Below are 13860 nucleotides of genomic sequence, written 5' to 3' on the forward strand. Positions count from 1 at the left end.
TAACATCACATCACATTAAAAAAAAACTGTCGCTCCCTGCATAATTTCTACATTGTAGAGACTTACATAAAACTAAACTGATCTTGTAGGGTCTATAACATCAGTTTAGATTTATGTAAAGGTCCCAGTACACAATGGGCCATCGCCGGCCACTCCAAGGGACGTATTTATGCGTTAGAGGGAGCAAGTGATATTGCTATCTCATTCCACCGCATGGCTGCGTCCCTTGGAGTGGCCGGCGATGGCCCATTGTGTACTGGCGCCTTAAGGCTTTAAACTTTTTAATAAATATTTCATTTTAAGCACGATATAGACATGCAAACGCAATTTAATTAGGCTGCAATCAATGGAAATTTGTTTAGAAATTAAAATGAAAGCCACTACGGTTGGTTTCTGTGTCATAGGGCAGTACATTGGGCTCTCCTTTTTTATTGTACTCATAAGTGATAAAAAATACAACATCATAGCGTCAACATCGTCATATCACAAACACTTGACGCTCTCGCAATAATTTTATTCTAAGTTCGACTTACCACATTTTCCTGTTCAAAAATAGCATAACATGCTTAAATAAAAGCAAATAGAGTCCCTTCCGTCGGTTGTTTACTCGGATCCGTCCCAAGTAGGTACCAAAGTCAGATGAAAAAAGTAGTGTGTTTTTTTATCCTTCACAATTTATTATAATCTGCCTGGTTATGTACCTTTACATTATGAGTATGAGCCAATAAAGTGGTGTAATTTAGAGTTTTGTAGAGTACCTTAAGTAGCTAAAAGTCTCCTAAAGAATATTTCGAGATTCCGTTTTTTTTGTGATCATAACGCCACTATCTTATAAAATACACTCCCGCAAACTTCAGTTTACACTACGTTATTAGAACTAAACTACTGTACTTACTTGTTTCACTCTGTTAGTGACTCGTAATCCTGAAGTGCAGTTTCCTGATTTAGCCCGTCCGCTGCGCGTGGGCACGGCAGGCCGCGCACCATGTTGACAACTCGAAGTTCTAAAACTTCTAAAAGATGCTAGATGAGAGGCAAAAGTTGCTAAAATGTTTGCGTACAGATTCTTACTGTGCTAAAGTAGCGAAAAAAGGTTGCTAATATTTGTGCAAGGAAGTTGCTTACATATGGAGACGAGCTAGACTCCTTTTTAAAGGAATGGCCGGAGACTGCACAGGATCGGGAGGACTGGAAAAAGTGGGGGCAGGCCTCAGCAGTGGGATATTAAAGGCTCCTAATAAAAAAAAGTTGCGTAACTTACTATATCTAAAGTTTACGTTGCCGAGTTGTAAGATATTGCCGTCGGGACGGGACCATCTGCTGAACGAGGGTCCATCACACCCGAATAATGTGCTTGTAAGTCACTTAACAATATCAAGGATAATTTATACCTAGGTATAGGTATTATGTAAAGTTATGTTACCGTTCTCATTCCATTCCACATTCCACTGCGCTCTTAATCGAACTGGCACAAGATAAACAACCACGCAGTTTCATTATCTAATTTACTACTATTTCATTCATGACACATCGAAACTCGACCATTTATCCCGATGTAAGTACATCATATTATTTACATTTATTACTGATTATTAAATTATACAGACTGTCGATCTTTATACAAAGTCGCGTTTCTTATTTAACCTTTCATTAGTGTGTTCAAAAATCGTGAGTTGAATCAAACCTCGGTTGGGCTGTGTGTAGACTTGTAGAGCAGAAGAAATCGTTCTCGAAAAACTGAAAAATCGATTAGGAATATTAGGATCCTTATCGTACAAATACAAGAGGTTTGTACCTTTTGTAGCTTTGACCTCTGCAGAACACCGCAACACTCGTAGTCAAATAAGTAGATATTGGAAATGGAACTGGGACCTCGCTAATAAAACGCCAGCAATAACAGTGCATGACGAGGAACGTAGCCGTAATTTTATAAAACAGTCTAACCCATTCATTTGTCTCTGCATTTATTAACATCTAAATGCACTATAACGTAATTCATTTGCTCGCATTGTTTAGCATTGTTTTTCATCACCAGGACAAGCTGGTCCGCTTATTTAAGTAACACGTATAGCAACAAGTTTCATGTAATTTTGGTCGTTTTTTTTTCGTTTGCGTCATGTTAGCTGACCTGATTTTAATTGCCGCTGAAGCAGCACTAACTCTGAGATTATGTTGTGCTTGAAGCCTTACAGTTTAGCCCGCCAGCGAAGACAGTATTATAGGTTAAGGTGATGTGTCTTTTGAACTGTTAGTTAATGTGTTACAAAGTTGTAATAAATAAAAATAAGCACTCAAAACCAATCAACACGGGTACGCCTTGTATTTCGTTATTAATATTTCTCTACAAAATGTGTACAAGGTGTAATTCGATTTTTTTTTATTATAGGCAGAGGTCTTGTAACATATGGACACCTTTAAAAAATCGGACTCTATAGGTACCTTGAGACTCGAGTATACAATTTCTCGTAGAACTATTAGACTGCTCACTTAATCCGCTTGCAAATAAATACGTACCTTTAATATCAAAAAAATAAACGGATCTCGGAAAAATGCGTTCAGAATTTATACAAAAGTTTGTATCAAAGAACCCGGAGAAAGAACGGTGATTCCGTTTGCTGTCTTTCCATGGATCGAAAAATATTATGTTAAAATGTTCTTTCTATAAATATTATACTGAATGTACTAATTTTACTTATTTTGTTTCAGGTAATAAACGAATTTTAAAATCAAGAATACGTAAGAAAGTACCTAATCTAAAAACGAATCAATTTAAGTAGTATTGAAATACACTTTTCAATCTGGAAAACATAACGTTTAAACTACTGTAGAATGTACATCTATAATTCTGTTCATATAATAACACAGTTTATATTAAATACATGCGTGCCATTATATGACTGCACTGCAGCATTTTCATTTCATACTTCATTTTATTTAACACAAGCATATTGTTCATAGAGTAACAAGTTTGTGAGTTACGATTTGGACTTCTAATTTACCGTATACTCCCTCAACTTGCCTGCCATGCCTATCATTGCCTGGCTTCACAAAACAGCGACAGACCACACAGTTGTCTATAAATCAAAATATATTATGGTAATAATGGGATGGGAGAGAGGCAATTAATGTTTGGCATGGTGGGCAATGTTGAGAAAGTTACAGGCATGAGTAGAATTCCTGTTTCGCTAAATTCCACTCATTTTACCTACCTAATACTTTAATATATTTAATGTCTTTTGTCTTACCCTATCATATTTAAAGTGGCAATACTACTCATGCCTTTAGTAGTATTGCCACTTTAAATGTGGCATTTAGGTATGTATTTGGAAAGCGTATACCTACTATTAAATCATGACCATAATTTAATTCAGAAATGGTAAATATAAAGCTCATTTAGTTTTAATTAGTATTTTGACAATACAATGATAATTTACTGATTTGAATGTATACGCTATTTGTGTTACTTACTCTTCATTAGTGTCGTTTTCATGCAAAAGGTACAGCTTTAGCGGCTTACAGCAGGGCGCTACAATTTTTTAGAAATATTTCTTAGTTCTCAAACTGTGTCACGCGGATCCAAGAAGGTTTTCTAATCCTTCACCGGTAGTCCTTAAATAATGTAACTAACAGTAAATCTCGTCTAGCTAGACGATACGCATCTCATTAAAAAAAGAGCCAGTGTTGAAAACGATTGCTAAAATGTATCATTTGCCTGAAGACCCATCCACTTTTCTTTTCCCACTAACACTGGTGCACAGTACTAAACTGGTGTGGCGCGTCTCGTTTCAGCGCCACATCCCGCACTTTAACTAATGCATGACTGCCGAGCACTAATATAGTCATGGCCAACCCGACTGACAAGCGCTTCCATCAGCTGGTAAGTACACAATTATTGCAAGCTTCATTCATATATATATGTACAAGAAAACAATCCCCACATCCAGCAAAGACAACAAGAGAAGAAGAATGGGAGAGTCGAAAAAATGGCTTGTTACGTATTTGCGCTAATAAAACGATAATCTATAACTAATTGGTCGGTAAAAGAAGGCCTGATTTAGTTAATAAATTAATCTCTTTTAATTGATGCATGCCTTGCCTGCCTTTTCTAATCGCCGAATGTTTTAAATTACGTAGAGGTATTTTTGCGCCTATTAAAATCTATTTACAGCATAGGATTTAGATTTGGATGGGGGGAATCACGGCACTGACGGCACCCAAAATATCTGTGTCGACTGTGTCCTTACCCTGAAGGTCCTTCCACCGTAAAACAATAGTAGTTTATGCAACAGTGATATAATAAGGGTTCTTAAAATTCAAGGGTCGAAGTTACAAAACGAGACGTAGTCGAGTTTTGTAAAAAAAGACCCGAGAATTTTAAGAACCAATTATGAGCTGTTGCATACATTACTTTTTCTATGACAGCTGCAGCAAAAAAAAAAAAAAAAAGTTATTATTAAAAAAAAGAGTTATTATTAAAAAAAAAAGTTATTATTTAAAAAAAATTGAGTTATTATTTAAAAAAAAAAGAGTTATTATTGTAAATGAAAACATACCTCTTTCAATCAAGATGATCGGAACTTGTATCTTTAAAAAAAATAAAGCAGTTGTATTATACTCATAAGATGACTGCTAGCAGTCATCTTATGAGCCTATAGACAAAGCATTCAAATGACATTGCTTTAGATATCACTGTCAGTCATTTAATTGACACATTTAAGTGCTGGAGTAGAAAAATGGATTATCAATTCGACAAACAATTTACCGGCTGTGCAAACAGGGTTTACAAAGTTCATACTTGCGTAGAATATCAATAATCGATTATGCTTGCCTTTAGACAATTGACAGTAGTTAATCGAATACCTTTAAACGAGCAATTCTTGTTTATTTATATATATATTTCGGGGATCTCGGAAACGGCTCTAACGATTTCGATGAAATTTGCTATATGGGGGTTTTCGGGGGCGAAAAATCGATCTATCTAGGTCTTATCTCTGGGAAAATGCGCATTTTCGAGTTTTTAATGTTTTCCGAGCGAAGCTCGTTCACCCAGATATTACCTTTAATAAAAGCTATCGAGACAATAGTAATTTGAGGTAACTGGGTCATGTAACCATGAAACGAGTTATTCTTTCTACGATTTTGCCTATCTGAATACAGAAACGTGCAGTCGTGCAATCGTGTTCTAAATCGCCACTCGTCTCATTCAGAAAGCGTGTCAACGCCCTTTACATTTTTAGTTAGTCTAATTTTGTTAAACCCACGCGTGCTGTTTTAAATCTAACAAACATAAACATTAAAATACGTGTTTTTCTACTTCTTACCTTATTTTAATATCAATAAGGTTGTATTTGGCTCTATTCCCGAAACTTTCTGCTGAGACGATTGTTATAGATTATAGATCATTAAGTACTATTAGAACATCACGGAGACTTTTTACAGGTATTCCAGAAATATAAATGTATATTTTCCTTTTACCATTTCGAAGAAGTAGTAGGTATAGTTCAAGTAGGTAGGGTTCATGGTTATTCTTGGAGGGCGGGTTACACGTTGCACCGCCCGCAACCCGCAATAGACTAACTTAGAAACGTTAAATATAGCGCTAACATACTCGTCGATGCCACCCCACCCCCACAATGACCTGTCAAATTTTCCCTACTTGCAAGTTTTAACAACTATCATTGCGATTAAGAAATTACTAGTGATACTTATCCAATATTGTTAAACCATCAAGGGTTATGTTATGGAGACCGGAGAGAAAGAGAGAGAGCAATTTTGGTATTTAAACATGTATCCGAAACTGATTTGTACAGTATCAGGCGCCCATTTCTCAAAAGCTTGTAACTTGTAATACAAGTGGAAGTCCCTTTCTAACAAAAGCTGTCAAAAAGTGACCTCCGCTTGTATTACTACTTACAAGCTTTTGAGAAACGGGCCCCTGTAAGTCATTTCCCGTGTTTACTGGCAATACAAATTCTTCACTTTATGTAAATTCAAAGGAACTTCGTAACACGACGGCGTGTCGCCTTTTCACAAACGGTCTTCAGACATTCAGTGACGTGCGATTTACGTGCGAGGCTAAAGGAAACAAAAAATATCTCTGCACACAAAGAGCTCAGTGCATTGCTTTGTAGTTTTTTGGGGAAAAAGCAATAAGTCGAATTGGGACTGTTGGATTTGGAGTAAGAAGCGCGACAGTGAACTCGAGCTTTTACGTGAGTAACGGTTGTTACTGTGAATTTAGTTAAATGCATATGTTTATATAGGTAGGATCTTATAATTTTTAACTAAACTAAACTTCAAAACATAAGCTAAATCTTTCTTGTTGTCTCCTTAGAATTTAAAATGTTACGGAAAAAGATCTTCGGTCAGCATTAGGTTAGATCAGAGACTTCCAAACATTTCTGTCGCGTTCCCCTTGCGTTGCTGCTGCACTCCGAAAAGGTTTAGTTACGAGGGGTGTTCAAAATATTCTCGGTATGAGAATGAAAACAAACAAGTACGAAAAGTTTGATATTTTTATTTTTCAATATACTCCCCCCCTATGTTCATACACTTAAAAGATCGATCAATTATTTTTTTTAATCCCTCGTTAAAATATTTTTTATCTTTCGTGTAAAAATGCTCCTCCACTGCCGCCTTCAATGCTTCATCGTCAGAAAATTTATTTCCACGCAGATCCTTTTTAAGATTGGGGAGCAAAAAGAAGTCGCTGGGGGCTAAGTCCGGACTATACGGTGGGTGAGTAATAGTTTTAAACCCACATTCAACAATAGCTGCCTTGGCAATATGAGCAGTATGGACGGGGGCGTTGTCATGCAGAAGCAGAATACCTTTGGTTAACTTTCCTCGCCTCTTTTCTTTAATTACATCCTTTAATTGACGTAGAATGTTAGCGTAGTACTGTCCTGTGATATTTACACCTTTTTCTTTATAATCGATTAGTAATACTCCTTCACAATCCCAAAATATCGTGGCCATGACCTTGCCAGCTGAAGGGATGACCTTGAACTTCTTGGGATGAGCTGAACCCTTAATGTGCCACTGCATGGACTCTTGTTTACTCTCTGGGTCATAATGATGAACCCAGGTTTCATCTCCAGTAACTATTCTTTGCAGCACCTCATCAGGATTTTCACCGCACAGGTCAATAAAATCGGTACAACAAGCTACACGCATGGCTTTTTGAAGCCGAGTCAGCATTCGCGGAACCCATCTTGCACTTACTTTTGACATATTAAGATGGTCATGTATAATATCATGTACGGTACCAATAGAGAGATTGGTTACTTGTGCTATAGATTTTACCTTCACTCGACCATCTTCCAATATAAGTTTTTCCACTTTATCAATATTTTCTTGTGAAGTACTACAGGCCGGCCAGGTCTAGGGTCATCTTCAATACTCTCCCTTCCGCGTTTAAACTCGCTTGACCACTTTTGAATGGTAGATAAAGAAGGAGCAGACTCACGGTAAACACAATCCATTTCCTCTTTTATGGTTTTTTGATTTTTACCCTGTTTTGTCAAGAATTTTATCACGCATCGATGTTCTAATTTAGTTAACATTGTTAATTCGCACATGATGTTCATGTTTGTTCAGCAATTGCAGAAAAACAAAAGACTATCTCGGTTCGAATTATACTTTTTTTTAATGTCAATGAATAAACCTTAGCGGCCAGTAACGAAAGAAATTTTAGAAGAGGTCGTAAGATATCAATACCGAGAATATTTTGAACGCCCCTCGTAGATACTCAGACCGTTTGTTAAGGGCTTGTTCTTTCTTACTGAATTTAGCGTGCTAATACATAGAAATTTATGAGTGTTTTGCCAGCGTGCGGCTGCTTCACAAGTTCACAGGAATCACAGGTCCCGCACCAAATAAAACTACAATTTGGCGTTTATGCTGTTATCAACTAAGCTTTAGTACAGTAGAAATAGAAACCTTAATAGGATAGTACAAACACCTGTGAATTGGGGGGCAGCGCCTTATCGAGTTATCGTAGTTGTCGAGTGCGTATAACGGCGCAAATCAATTTTATCAGTTTTATCACTTTCAGTGGTTTTGATTGAGCTTTGAGCTTAAATCACTACGGTTACCTATATACGTGGCAAATTTTACATTACGTATGGCACATAACTATGCTAAAGTAGCTGCAGTAATAGCTGTCTTCAATGATGGTATGGTAACGCACGACATTTCGTTGTTTACAGCAGATTAAGTAAGCAATAAGTTACGTGCTAAAAAAACCTTCTGTTTTGTTCTGTTCTGACGTGCACTGTTGAACACTGTAGTAATTAGGATACAGTTAGCTTTTGTATAATGTTAGTGTTAAAAAGGAGTGCTATTCGTGTGCTAGCGATAAAGTGTGATGTTGTCGTCACGCGCGATAACTGTCGCGAGTCATTACCCGCTCATTAAGGTCATTTCGATGATGATGACGATAACATATGCTGAGACAACGAGGCGAACGTAAGAATATGTGCGAAATTGAGCTGCAAGTAACGGTAATTCAACAATTGATCTTAATATGATACATAAGTACACTTAAAAACGGACGCGATGAAGTCAAGGGGGTACGACTGCTGCAGCTGTCAAGGCAAGCACGAAATAACAGATCAGGTGTACTAAGGGAACGTAGATTACTATTAGGGATCCAACAACCAACAACAGTAGATGAGGGGCACGCTAGAAAAAGTTTAACCTCCGATGTGAATGAATTGAAAAACTATGTCCATGCGAATGAGGTAATGCTTTGATAACTAACTTTATTCAGTGATTTTTTTTATACCAACTTCAGTTTTTCAATCTCCCGCAGAGCCATCCGAAAATGTCAAGATTTAGTCAGCTCGAATGTACCTAAAGTGCAATGTGGTCCTCGGATCAAGAAGTTTAGAGCTTATTCACATAGACAGATTCAAGTTCATATCATTTAATTCCCAGGATTTTATTATGAATCTGTTATCTCGCCTCTAGAGTATCAAAATTATAAGTAGGTAAAATTTGGCACGCTGGTGGGGTGGAGTTCTATATGGACGCCCTGCCACTGTTTTCCGTCTCGTATTGATTACTCGTACCGCCTATAATGACTGGAAATTCCCTAATATCGACAACTTCCGCTTCGCATTTTATATACAGTTGATAATTTAAATATGTACCTATTTCCTTCGAACAGTTTAAAATCAGTTCACAAGGTCAAGTATATGTTGTTGTCAGAACTGCGATTCATTTTCCAGTGCGTATGTGATGTTCGAGGAACTTGTTTACGACACCAAACACTCCGTATGATTCACGGGTTACGTTAGAGGAGGAAGATTCTGCAGTTAATCGCTATCAAGCATCGCTACACACACTAGTGTAGTTTAATTACCCGCATATTAAAAATGGGGTACAATTCGCACATTCTTTTTCGTTTTGCCAAGCAAACCCACGTAGTACCCCAACGGCCCCAACCTGTTCCATGTCCTCGCACACCGGAGCGGCGTGCGAATCAGCATCCAATATCTACAATATGAAGACCGCCTAACTACAACTTGTATTAAACGTATAAAAAATTTAGGTACTTACATTTCTTACTCTCTCTTCTCTCTCTCGAATTTATAGTTATGCTAACATTTCCTGGTAATTAAAAATGGTTTTAATAAATGTTTTTACTTCATTCCTGAACTATTGATTAGTCAATGCAGTCACGTTTTGTGTTTTTTTGCCGTTTTCGATGCATGTCATGTTTTAGTTAGAGTGATATACATATACCAATTTCGAAGTCTTTGTATAAATAAGGCATATTGTTGTATTCCAGACGCTAGCAGTCCAAAAGGCGACCAACTCTGTGGAGACCCCCGTGAAAGAGAAACATGTGCGCAGCGCCATCATCGGCACCTTTCAGGAGCAGAGCGCCGTCACCTATTGGGTAAGCTTGGTCTTTAATCAATTGCAACAAGGTCTACTTACCATAATCCAACTAAAGATTACTTATGATAGAACCACGCACAATTGACGTGGGATCAATTGTGATCCCACAGACAGGACTGATAAACTTTTCAAACAAGCATTTAATGAACTATATACAAATAAATTCAGTGAAGATATGGTATGATCGGACCTTGTCTGTCAATAGTGTCAATTTAGAGTCGGTTATATCGAACCGTCTGTAATAAGTTAATAACATTCGCCAAATTTTATTGTATAGGAAGTTTCCTGGTTATATCTGCTGAGTGACGTTGTTCAGTCTGCAAGTAGGCACGAGAGCGCCGCGACTAATCGTCCTTTTCTAACTGTTTAATTAGAAAGGGACGCGTGGTCTATCTCGCGCGCGATATACTGTCGCGGCGCTTTTGTGTTGAGCCTACTGTTGTGGTTGGTCGATAGAGTCGATACGAGTCTTAGTCACGTCAGCAAATAGTAGAATTCAGTAGGTTAGCGTGATTCATACACCTGTGGCATTATCGTCACATCTATCGCTATCCAATTATAGTTTGGCGATAATCTACTTACAAAGGTGAACTGTTATTTAAGTATTCTAAGTAGTAGGTACTCGGATTACTTTTGCTGCACAGGAAAAACTGTATAACACCACCATAAATGTCAAAAGGAAATAAATGGCCACATCAATGTTTAGGGGCTGATGTGTCCTATTTCCGGTAGTTAAGTATAACTATTAAATACCCTTACGGGCTTACCAATCCCGTGTTAATATGTCGGAGTGACTTTTATCAATCTAAAAATCATTTGTTTAACTTTTAGGAACACAAAACAAAAACACTATAAGTAAAATTGATTACACAAACGATGTGGATAGTATTAAAGTCTATTTTTTTATTCGGTAGACTGAAATGACAGTTAATAGTATGAAATGACATTTCATGTTCATACTATTAACTGTCATTTCAGTCTACGGAATAAAAAAATAGACTTTAGTCTAACAAAAGACCCTCAGAAACAAAAGATAAGACCGGTCCAACAAACATGTTACTTTATGGCAGATGGTGGCGATCCGTCTCCCGCTCCAAGACAACCGCATCGTGGCATGGAAGTTCTGTCACGTGACACACAAGCTGCTCAGGGAGGGGCATCCGGCATGCCTTGATGACTCGCAGAGGCACATCGGCATGATACAGAACCTGGGGAAACTATGGGTGAGTCCAACACATTCGTGATATTTCTGCTGGGCTATTCAATAAGACAGCTAGGCCTGTCCGGTTGCCTTGACTGGATTTGAACAAGTGTCTTAACCTTTTGAATGCTAATACGCTTTTCGGGTGCAACGCGTCATCGTGATCCTTGTCGACATGAAGGTATTGGGCTATAGTCGCGCGCGTCAGTTGACGTCTTTGTAATACCGTATTTATAATTATAAGTCCTAGTAAAAGTGAGCAGTTGTCCATATTTTATGACTTGTTATCACCTCGGCCGTCTTCTCCAAAAGTTGGTTAATGTAGCTAACAATCAATTAATTTAGAATTTACATGGGGTGTGTTCTTCCAGGTCCACTTACGCGAAGGCTACGGCCGCCTCGTGCACCTGTACTGCTCGCTGCTGGTCTGCAAGCTGAAGTTCCACGCGCGCAACCCTCGGTTCCCCGGCAACATGCAGCTCACGGCTGACGAGTTGGACGCCATCGCCGAGAACGACGTCAACAACTAGTGAGTAACATATTCATCATGCATTAACTCCTTAGCCAACATTTTGGTCTTGCCTGCCTTGGCGGTAAGGAATTGGTGCAGTATGCAATCAGGAAGCAATACTGATTCCTTACTGCTAAGTCAGGAAAGAGCTATAACATTCTATGGATCATCCGTCAATCGTGCATTGTACACATCAGACGATGTGACATCACACATTCTACATCAATTATTACGAATAGTGATTTGAACCTTTGTTTTGTTACAGTTTCCAGTTATGCGTCGAGCTGTTTGACTATATGGATGATATATTAAACCTACAAGCAGCAGGTTGGTATTTCTTAACCACATATTTTGTTTAAATATCACACAATTAAAGGTATCACTTGTTTTTGTATTTACTTCAAACCAGAAATAACTGCTAACTATATTGCAAAAACCTAAAAGTTGCCCTAGAATGTTGCTCTTAATAGTACGATTTCTGTTTCAATGTTGCTTTCCTCTTACATATATTGTCTAGGTTAAGTACCTATAACTTAAGTGTGTAAAAAAAAATGTAATTTAAAACCCTTGTTGTGACAATAAATGCTTTGTCTATCTATATGCTTTATCTATCCTCTTCCAGTATTCGACAGTCTCGGCAACGCCCGTGCGAACTCCATGACCGCAAGCGGGCAATGCCGGCTGGCGGCGCTCATCCCGTGCGCGCAGGACTCGTCGCAGATCTACGACTGCAACGTGCGCCTGCTGTTTCGCCTGCACGCGTCGCTGCCGGCCGACACACTCGCCGGACACCGGGAGAGGTACACTACTATAGTTTGTAGCTTTCTAATAGAGCCCGAAGGCTAATCCTATTGTCTATTGTTAAGTAAAACCGCTCGTGCCACGTGCCACAACCGCCTGCATAAAAAATCGGTACTTCGGTTACTGAGTGCCGGCTAGTCGAACGCTACAGAACCAGTCTAAAATGTGTCATCGAGATGCGTAACAAAGGCGCGTTATCGGAGAGCGCACCTACACTGGTTTTTTGAGCGTTGGACTAGCCCGCGCTTAGGTGCCAAATAGAATAATTAGGACCCTTTTTTGCAGGTAAGTAGCACATGCGGTTTTACTGAACAATAGATAATAGGATAAGCCTTCGGGCTCTACTAGAAAGTTACAAACTATACCTTTTGGACGCCAATGACCGATATATCCGCACCGTAGGTTCAACGCCAAACACCGATATACACTCATATCACAGAGCAACATAGACCTAAAGTCTATTTTTTTATTCGGTAGACTAAAATGACATTTCATATTATGAAATGACATTTTATGTTCATACTATACAAATAGTTTATTTCCAAAAAATACATTACAGCATTTACACTTTACACTACACTATGAACTGTCATTTCAGTCTACCGAATAAAAAAATAGACTTTACGTGCATATGCATATAGTTTAATTTAAGTCTTGACACTCCGGTGACGTGGCGTCAGCGTGACAGCTTTTGTGTTTGACACGGCGTCGAAAAGGTTAAGGGATTACTTATTTGTATGTTTCTTGGTTTCTCTTTCTATTTTTAGCACTGATTACAGTATTATTTTTTTGGTAGATTCCGGCAGCAGTTCAAAAAGCTGAGCTCATTCTACAAGCACGCGAGCAGTCTGCAGTATTACCGCAATCTGCTGACGCTACCCTTACTGCCTTCTAACCCACCTAATTTCCTTATTCAGGTAACTTTTACACAACGTAGTGTTAGGTTAGGTTACTAAAAAATTATGAACGAATCTATAGTGTTTGTTAAATTAGTAATTATGTAACACCTACAAATAAACACCGGCTCGGCAATGCCCTCGCAAACATAATATAACTTCAAGTGAAGTTATATTAACCCAACAGATACTATACGATTGCTGTTGTGGAAGTCCACAACAGCAATCGTATAGCCCGCGGCCATCGTACTCATCGACCATAGAGACAGTGACAGTTACTTTTCTACGGCTTTGCCGCCAACTGTCTCGTGTGTCCTTGCACACGAGACAGCGTATGTATGCTATTTCAGCTACTCGCATAAACGCATACACTACATAATCTAAAATGTACACTATCGGGAAACATCATGAGTTTTAAAATAAAATGAAAAACTATTTGAAGTCGGAATTATCGCGACATGATTCGCGGCACACAATGCATGTTAGGATTGTTAGGTAATTTTAATAAATGTTAAACATAGAGTTATTTTAAAGGCCATCGT

General features: G+C 38.3%; 1 protein-coding gene across 1 annotated transcript in view; it reads left to right on the forward strand.

Annotated features, from left to right (window-relative positions):
* Positions 1 to 13860, forward strand: part of LOC134652748 (huntingtin-interacting protein 1) — a 39800-nt gene that overhangs the window by 15766 nt on the left and 10174 nt on the right. Inside the window, exons 2-8 of the mRNA XM_063507909.1 lie at positions 3790 to 3877; positions 9797 to 9907; positions 10980 to 11132; positions 11482 to 11639; positions 11887 to 11948; positions 12244 to 12421; positions 13219 to 13339. Coding sequence (XP_063363979.1) covers positions 3842 to 3877; positions 9797 to 9907; positions 10980 to 11132; positions 11482 to 11639; positions 11887 to 11948; positions 12244 to 12421; positions 13219 to 13339 — 819 coding nt within the window. The 5' untranslated portion in view covers positions 3790 to 3841. The remainder of the gene's footprint in view (positions 1 to 3789; positions 3878 to 9796; positions 9908 to 10979; positions 11133 to 11481; positions 11640 to 11886; positions 11949 to 12243; positions 12422 to 13218; positions 13340 to 13860) is intronic.

Source organism: Cydia amplana, chromosome 12, assembly GCF_948474715.1.
Source record: "Cydia amplana chromosome 12, ilCydAmpl1.1, whole genome shotgun sequence".
In the NCBI taxonomy this organism is placed as follows: domain Eukaryota; kingdom Metazoa; phylum Arthropoda; class Insecta; order Lepidoptera; family Tortricidae; genus Cydia; species Cydia amplana.